This window comes from Orycteropus afer, unplaced genomic scaffold (genome assembly GCF_000298275.1).
Source record: "Orycteropus afer afer isolate SDZICR_OR568_19922 unplaced genomic scaffold, OryAfe1.0 scaffold00043, whole genome shotgun sequence".
Lineage (NCBI taxonomy): Eukaryota > Metazoa > Chordata > Mammalia > Tubulidentata > Orycteropodidae > Orycteropus > Orycteropus afer.
The window spans coordinates 6,125,035-6,133,878 of NW_006921630.1; the positions used below are offsets into that span (position 1 = coordinate 6,125,035).

At 48.0% G+C, this 8,844-nt stretch overlaps 1 protein-coding gene across 1 annotated transcript; it reads left to right on the forward strand.

Moving 5' to 3' along the window:
* The first annotated feature begins 925 nt into the window (after window positions 1-925).
* FAM163A (family with sequence similarity 163 member A) lies at window positions 926-2,278 on the forward strand. Its single transcript, XM_007937633.1, has 2 exons — window positions 926-1,018; window positions 1,868-2,278. The coding sequence occupies exons 1-2, from the start codon at window positions 926-928 to the stop codon at window positions 2,276-2,278; spliced, it is 504 nt and encodes a 167-aa protein (XP_007935824.1).
* Window positions 2,279-8,844: the final 6,566 nt, after the last annotated feature.

An 8,844-nucleotide genomic window follows, 5' to 3' on the forward strand; every position in this document is an offset into this window, starting at 1 on the left:
ACACCCAGAGCCCTGCCTCTGTCCCATTATTTCAGCCCCATCAGCCAAGACAGGTCTCCCCAGCCTCCCTGCAGGAGACAGCCTGACAAGAGCCAGAATGCTGCCCACCAGAGCCCTCCGGACTTGCCTTGCCCTTGTTTTCCATGACAGTTTAAAGGAGAGGAGACAAACCCCAAAAGGAGCATGTGCTGAGCCAAGACAGAACCAGGTAGAATGTTTGAGATTTTGGCCTTGTGCCCTCCACCCGGAGCCAAGGGTCCAGGGGCCATTGGTGTTTATGCTTAGAAGTGCTTAAGAGCATGGCCTTTGGGATGAACCAGCTGGCTGGAATCCCAGCTGAATCAGTCTAAGCCTCCAGTTTCCTCATGTGTAAATAAGGATAATTAATAGCTATCCCTAAAGGTTATTGTGAGGATTAAATGAGATAATGCAGGAGAACATGTGATGCAGTGCCTGGCATAGACTCAGCTCTCCATAAACAGAAGCTGTTATTCTCTGTGTCTTGAAACCATGAGGGGTTAAGAAGGACAGGACGTAAGGAGAGAGAATGGGGAAGAAGAGGAAGAAAGGAAAAAGACGATAGGAACCTTTTGGAACTGCACAGAAACAGAAGCAGAATTACAGCTCCAGTTGGGACTCTGCCTCCCCTCTTCCCTCCTGCAGCCATAAAACTGCCCCCGCCCACACATACACACATACTCCCTGCTTAGTCTGGCTCAGGCATGAAGGGACAGCCAGCTCTGTGTTCTCGAAGTCCCTGGAGCCCAGTACTTGGGGCCCTCCCTGCTCTAGCTGCCCTCAGATCCCTCTGCTGCAGCCATGCAGAGAGCTACGAGAGGGCTCCTGCCCCAGTGCCCATTGGCAGGCTTGCTGCTCCTCACCCTGTGCGCACATTCTTTGCAGAGTTTGATGGGGCACCGGGCGGATGACAGCAGGAACGGTTGTGATCACTGGCGGAATCCTAGCTACGGTGATCCTGCTCTGCATCATTGCTGTCCTGTGCTACTGTCGGCTCCAGGTCAGTCCCCGGGCCCAAAGCCAAAGGCTACCAAACCACCAGCAAACCATTATGGGGGCAGAAACTGGAGACCCACTTCAGGGGTAACAAAGCCCAAAGTCATGGAAACTAAGAGGTGTAAGTCAAGGAGGCTGAGAGTTGGGGTGGTCCGAGGGGAGCTGTGTCCTCCCACACTCTGCACACTTCAGGATACCCAAAGAAAGTGTGCATAGGAGATACTGGGTCATCACGTTGTGTCTATGGTATCATTATAGTATGTTGCCTACACTCAGTGAGGCTTCAGGTATGGTGAGAAGGACACCATCCCAGATAGTTTGAAAGCAGCTCCCAGCCACCCCCAACCCTATCCTCATTATGATTTGTAAGTCCCTCTGTCCCCGACTCCCTCTGTCATGGTCTAGAGTTAATACACTGGGAAGTAAGGGGAAGGAAACAAGAAAGAAATGCTGGTCTTACAGGGAGTCCCTGGGTGGGACAAAGGGTTAAGCGCACCACTACTAACCAAAAGATTGGTGGTTTCAGCCCAGCCGGAGGCACCCCTGAGGAAGAGGCTGGTGATCTGCTTCCGAAGGATCACAGCCTTGAAAACCCTGTGGAGCCCAGTTGTGCTCTGCACACGTGGGGTCACCATGAGTTGGAATCGACTCAATGGCAATAGTTTTGCTGGTCTTGCAGATCTCGGAATATTTTCTTATAGAACACGGGCTCCTGGTGTTCCGTTTTATCCCCAGCACCAACAGGTTACTTGATGGAACAAGGAGGCGTAGGACCTGTGCACACTCAGGAGTGCACTGGGGCTAAGAGGCGCATCATCCCCCTCTCAGGCATCCTTCTCCCCTCTCCCTCCAGTATTACTGCTGCAAGAAGAGTGGAGCTGAGGATGCAGACGACGAGGAGGAGGAGGGGCACGACCTCTCTGTGCACCCCAGAGGCCCCACCTGCAACGCCTGCAGCTCCCAAGCCCTGGAAGGCCGAGGCAGCCTGGTGCCTCTTGCCGGCGAGCCCTGCAGCCAGCCATGCGGGGCATCGGGCAGCCACTGCACCACCTGCTCCCCATACAGCTCCCCCTTTTACATACGGACAGCTGACATGGTGCCCAATGGGGGAGGAGGCGAGAGGCTCTCCTTTGCTCCCACATACTACAAGGAGGGGGGACCCCCACCCCTCAAAATGGCAGTGCCCCAGAGTTACCCGGTGACCTGGCCAGGCTCTGGCCATGAGGCCTTCACCAATCCAAGGGCTATTAGTACAGACGTGTAACCCTTTTCACCCCCACCCACACACCCACCAATGCAGCTGCCCCGGCAGGGGCAATGTGGGCAGCGGATTACCCCCTGCCAGTTCCACAAGGACTCCCTGGTGTCTTTGGCTTTTCTTGCCCCACAGTGGAAGGTTCACAAAAATTCAAAGTGTAGAGTGCGTTGAAAACTAGGGCAGAGCCTGGCTCCAACCCTGTGTCCTAGATATGAGGGCCTGAAAGGTGAAATTTGCACCTCTGCCACTTCATCTGTTGGAACATTCCTCTGGTCAATCCCAGCACTGCTACGCCCCGTCTTCTGGCTTTACGTGACCGTGAGAAGAGCAGCGGCAGGGAAAGCTAAGCAGTGGTTCTAAAGGATTCCATGAGTCCTTGAGAGATTAAATGATCATGCCTAGAAGTAAGGGGGACAAAAGGCAAGGAAAGAGTTGAGAATTAAAACATTCCAGAATCTGAGAAGGGAGGGGAAGGTATGTTAAAGGGACCTCTCTTTGCTAAAAGAAATCTGAGAGCTAATTTACAATCGAGTTGCTTTGTACTTTGGTTATCACAGGTACTACAGTCACTGTAGCTGTACCAATAGGATATCGATTCCCAACCCACCACGTATATATCTGCTCCCTTCCTCACGGAACATGTCAAGTTGACTTTATCAAGTCCATGGCTGACCACGTACAGCTCCATGGGAGAAAAATGAGGCAGTCTGCTTCTATAAAGAGTTACAGCCTTGGAAACCCTATGGGGCAGTTCTTTCCTGTCGTATAGGGCACTATGAGTTGGAATTATACTCAATGGCAGTGGATGACATAAGGTTATTTGTGGAGGCTGCACCAAAAAGTGATTATCTAACCCTGTCTCCCCAAAGTCCCCTTTCTCTTTCTTGGGAACCAGCTGCCCCCTGCTGGAGAACTTTTTCAAGTTTCGTTACCAGAGTTTTAGTAGCTTGGTGATTGAGATCTTGCGGATTGTCTCTTGGACCCACCACAATGTGAGGTGTGCAGGATGCAGACCTGTGAAGGCATGCACACACACATAGGCACAACACCAGCAGACACTGAGGACTTTGCCACCCTCAAGAGCTGCAAAGTGAAAGGATCTCAACTATAAAGAAAAATCTGACCTGCAGTCAGCACCAACAAAAAGATGGATAAGGTGACCGATTCCTGTAGCAACTTGCTGGCTGGTACAGGAAGAGCCAGAAGCTTCCTGGGGCATTGCTACAGCCGCTGAAGCCACATTAGCCCCTCCAGAGGCCAGGCTTTCTACTGAGCATCTGCCCTTGAAGCCGTAGCCCACTTCATTTCCACCAGAGGCAGCAGCCCTTGCTTCTATACACTGGAAGGATTTCACTCCCATTTCTCACTTATAACTCAGCAGTGGCCTTGTGGTTTTGAGTTAATGCATGCACGTAATGAGTTTTCCAGATGCCTCTGTGGTAAGGAGTTGCTGTCTTCCCTATTCTCAGGATATCCCAACCCTCCCACCCACTCCTAAATCTGAATGCTGCTAGGGACCAGGTAGGAAAGGAGCTGCCTCTTCAGCTGGAATCTCTACCATTAACAAAGAACAGGGAGCATTTGAGGGAGTGGGGAGGGAGAAGGAATCCACACCTTTTACATCACTCTGTTCAGGGTGTCTGACACTGCATCTCAGTCTTTAATTCAGGGCTGCTGGCTGCTAACCAGAAGGTTGGCAGTTCAAACCTACCAGCCACTCTGTGGAAGGAAGACTGGGCAATCTACTTCCGTAAAGATTTACAGCCTTGGAAACCTAAAGGGGGTCACTATGAGTCGAATCAACTCAATGGCAGTGAGTTTGGCATGTGAGTCAGAGGACCTGGGCTCTGGTCATATTTCAGTCACTCAGTAGCTCTAAGGCCACTTATCCTAAGGCTCTATATATTCTCAGTGAAATGAGGCTTGTCCAGAGGGACTCTAAGGGCCCTTTAGTGCGTCACAAAGCCCTAACTTATCTGAGAGATCTACAGTGACACTCACTCTTGCCATAATACTGGCAGGGACTGGATATATTTTCCAACTATCTGGTCCTGTGTGCAGGGATGTTAGCTGAGTGAAAGTCCACAGTGAAATACAAGAGTAGCAGGCAAAACCATTTTAACTGTCAGAGAAGACAAACATGTTTGACCCTCCTACTGAATGGCTTCAGATGGTAACGCTTGTCCAAGAAGGGGAAGTAGTGAAATCTAAGTCCAGAGGGGGCAGCAGAGGACAGCAGCTTTCACACACCCCATACCACCGCAGCCCTCACTGGGCCAAGTACATCTCCTTGACATGAGCTGCTGAGTCTGGCAGTCATCCTTTCTGTCTGAGGGCCAGTCCAGTGTCTTGCTCCCACAGGCAGTGAACCACAGCAGCCACGTCCCTCCTCATCAAAAATAACAATGTCATCTTACCTGCCCACCTTTGGAAAAATCAAGGCAATCCCATTAACTGTATCACATGCTTCTTGTCCCTGACCTGTGAGGGTCTCTGAGTACAAATCAGTTTGTACAATCCCATCTCTGCCTAAAGCTTTCTCAGCCTACATCCTGTCAACCAAAAAGTAAAATCTGTGTGTGGGGCATTGGAGAGATGGTGGGCTAGGCTCTTCCCTGCACAGCCCCACTGCCACAGGGCACAGGCTGCGACCCAGGCTCACGATCCCCTGCCCACCTCACTAGCTGTGGAGGCTGGAACTGTGGGGAGGGAAGCTCATCCCACTCAACTGCACTGTACTTTTTTAGTTGTGGAGTTTGTACTAAGGGACACAATTTGTACACTTTTCTCAAACTGCACCCTAAACAGGAAGAGAAGGAGACAGGACTGTAGAACACACAGTTCCCTCCACCGTCTTCTCTCCACCTCCACGTCACTTCTGCTACAGATTTCTTGCCCTGCACCTTTGATAACTTGGAGTTGCAACCAAGTGAATGTCAAAAATAAATGAATTTGAAATAGATTCCAGAGTCCTCTGTTCTTTCCCTGGGGAGGGGAAGAGGGGCATAGATTTAAGAGTGAGCGTTCCCTGTTGCTTCAGCTTCAAAAGTCTTCCTTTTCTACAAGCAGAGCGTCCATTTTCAGCATCAAATTCTAGTGTCCTCTCCCCTGCTGCTTACGCATTAACAAATCCCCTCCACTGTATTGCTTGGTACCCCCATTACCTCAGTTAGAGTTTCTGTCTAAGGAAGATCATTTATTCATTGGAAAAGGGGATTAAAGTGTAGTTTCTGTTGTCCTTGAAGTTGAGGTGACCCTGTCTGAGATGGTGAGCCTCACTGGGGAGCAACCCAGGCCTTGGCCCCTCTTGCTGGCCCCCTCCCCACTCTCACTCTCCAGGCTTACGGCTTTTTCATCTCTGTAGCTTTGAGTCAGTCAGCTCTCTGAGGCCTAAGGAGACCCAAACCAAGTTTCACATAGCTAGCCCTTTGCATGCTGGGAAAGGAGGGAAGCGAAGAGGGTGTTTGGAACCAGATTCTTGGCTCAGACCCCAAGAGGGATGAAAAAACAGGAGACAGAATGTGGTAGGGACTGGAGGACCAGAAAATAGCTTTATATGTGAAAGGGAGAATTCAGGGAGGATGTGGGTGGGTCTGTGTGTGCTCTGCCCATGAGTGTGTGTGGGAGTGATGCGTCTCAACCCACCTCACAGTCACAATGAGCTTGGTAAAGCCAGCTAGCTCGGCAGTGGGCAGCCTGGCCATGAAGTCCAGCTCCCAGGCTCAGGTGCAGTGCCACAGCAGCCCTGGGAGCAGGCCTGGTAATACCAATGGGAGTAGCTTTACCCTCAGCACCAGGGAGCGTTTGGCCACAGCTTTGTCATCACTGTTGCCCTCTGAACAGAAACCGGGCCCTGAGGCATCTCTCTCCCATCAATGAGTTCACCCCAACCTCCTCCACCCTCGCAGTGCAACCCCACCTAAAAAGTACTTGGAAATAATCATTCCCTTTTCTTGGTAATCAAAACGTCCTATCTATCTCTGACATCCTAGGTTGGATTAATGTTATTTGGCAAACGTTTTATCTTCATTTATAGACAGAAATTTCCTTGAGGGCTAGATCCCCACAGTATCCTACAAGCACCTAGCATGGAGCCTTGCCCAGTTTGCAATCAGTCACAGTCTGCCAACAGAAGGAGGGTGCATTTCTCCTTTTCACTGAGGTTGTTAGCTGCAATTGTGTTGACCCCATTTCATGGTGACCCCATGCACAAAGGGATCAGATCATTGTGATCCATAAGGTTTTCATTGTCTGACTTCCACAAGTAGATCCCTGGGCCTTTCTTCCTGGTCTGTCTTAATCTGGAAGCTCTGCTGAAACCTATTCAGCACCACAGCTGACATAGATTGAGAAAGAACCAGAAGCCAGGCCCAGGCTAAGTACAAAAATAATAATAACATGCTATGCTGCATTAGGAATGGATTCAGTTCTTTCATACAATTGATTATTTAGTCATTAAAAAGAGCAAGATAGATCTACATGTAGTGATCCGACATGACATGCAAGACATACTAAAAAGAGAGCTGCAGACAATATGCATAACATGGTATCTTTTTTAAAAGCAAACTGACATATACTTCAGCATAGGAAAAAAAATCTGGACATAACTGAAAAAATGTTAACAGTGACTACCTCTAGGGGTAGAATCGAAGGGAGAATATATTTCTGTATTGTTTAATTCAATGCAAGATTGTTATTGATGGTGTAATTTTTAAAATATAAACCAAAAGGAACTCAAAAAATATTTTAAGAAAAAATCTATTCCTCTAAGCTATCCTCATGCCCCCACTTTTCCTCTGAAGTTTGGGGCTGCAGGTAACAAACTCTTCTCAGTAAGTCTTTGGGGAAGAACTTTGCAGTCAAATGTGAGTGTGAATCTTGGCACTATTACTTATAAACCAGACAACTTAGAGCAAGTTACAGAAATGTTTTGGGCCTCGTTTTCCTCTTTGTTCCATCAGGATCATAATATAAATCCCATGAGGGTGCCATGAAGATTACATGAAACAACATATATAAAGCATTTTATAAGGAGCCTGGCAAAGGAAGTCCTCAAGAGATGCTGGTCAGTCTTGCCCCAGCACTAGTACAAAGTTCAACAAGACAGAAAATAACAAATACTGGGGAGGATGTAGAGAGATTGGGACTTTCATACACTGCTGGTGGGACTATAAAATGATACAACCACTGTGAAAAGCAGTAAAGCAATTCCTTAAAAAGTTGGAATTAGAAATACCATTTGACCTGGCCATTCCATTACTAGATCCTAAAGAAGTGAGAGCCAGGACAAGAACAGATATATGCACACCCATGTTTGTCACAGTACTATTTACAATAGCCAAAAGATGGAAACAACTTAGGTGTTCATCAACTGAAGAATGGATAACCAAACTATGGTACATACATATAATGGAATACTATGCAACCCTAAAGAATAACATAGAATCTGCAAAACACCACATAACGTGCATGAACTTGGAGGACATGATGCTGAGTGAAATAAGTCAATCACAGAAAGGCAAATATTGTATTAGTCTGTTATTGTAAAAAGTCAAGGAAAGGTTTATGTATGGAAGAAAATTTTCTTTGTTGGTTACCAGGGGTGGGAGGGAGGGGAAGGAACACTGTTAGATAGGTAGAGACAGGTGTTGATTTGGGTGAAGAGAAGGGCAATGCCAAATGTGAGTGATCAACACAGTGGCATTGAGGAAGAAGAAGACAGAGAGAGGTGTATGGGAGGTACAAAAAACAAAGATGAACCCTTTTGCACATATAGTACTGCACTGTCAATGAAAGCAAACATGGTTATACAGGTGGATAGATGAGTCAACAGGGTGAACTATTAGGTATGTCTATGCAGGGGGAGTGTGCCCAAGACCATGTATAGGGGTGGCAGACAATGTTTCTACAAGTGTATTGGTATGTTCTGTAAGAATTCCCAAGTGTATAGTAGAGCTGACAAGGGACAAGGTTGTAGTCACATCTTGGCCACAGCCAGCTACCCAGAGGGAGTGAGTAGTTGGACTTGTGGGCTCGGGACCATAGTCATTGGGGACATCAAGCTCAATCGGCATAACATACTACACAAAACATTGTTCCACGTCCTACTTTGGCAAGTAGCAACTGGGATCTTAAAAGCTTGCAAGCGGCCATCTAGATGCAACAATGGGTCTCTTCTCATCCAGAGTCAAGAAGAATGAAGAAAATCAAAGATTCATGGAAACAATTAGTCCCAGCAACTGGTACACCATGCGATCCTTAGCCTATATCACTATGAGACCAGAAGATCTAGATGGTGCCTGGCTACCACTGTCAACCACTCAGAGGGGTATCTATGTAGGAGATCCTAGACAGAGTGGGACAACAATGTGCAACAAAACTCAAAATCATTAAAAAAATAAAGGGACCAGGTTTGCTGGTCTGATAGAACCTGATGGAACCACTGAGACTGTGGCCCCCAAATGCCCTTCAGGTCTAGAATGAACCCACTCCTGTGGCTTCCAGCCAAACAAAAGACAGGCATATGAGCTGAACATTTACATTAGGTAGATACACTCCTTGGAGAGATCAAT

Excerpts from the sequence above, each read along its gene's own strand:
- FAM163A (XM_007937633.1), top strand. The coding sequence starts at position 926 with ATGACAGCAGGAACGGTTGTGATCACTGGCGGAATCCTAGCTACGGTG. Across the intron at positions 1,019-1,867 it reads TGTGCTACTGTCGGCTCCAG|TATTACTGCTGCAAGAAGAG; the intron begins GTCAGTCCCCGG and ends CTCTCCCTCCAG.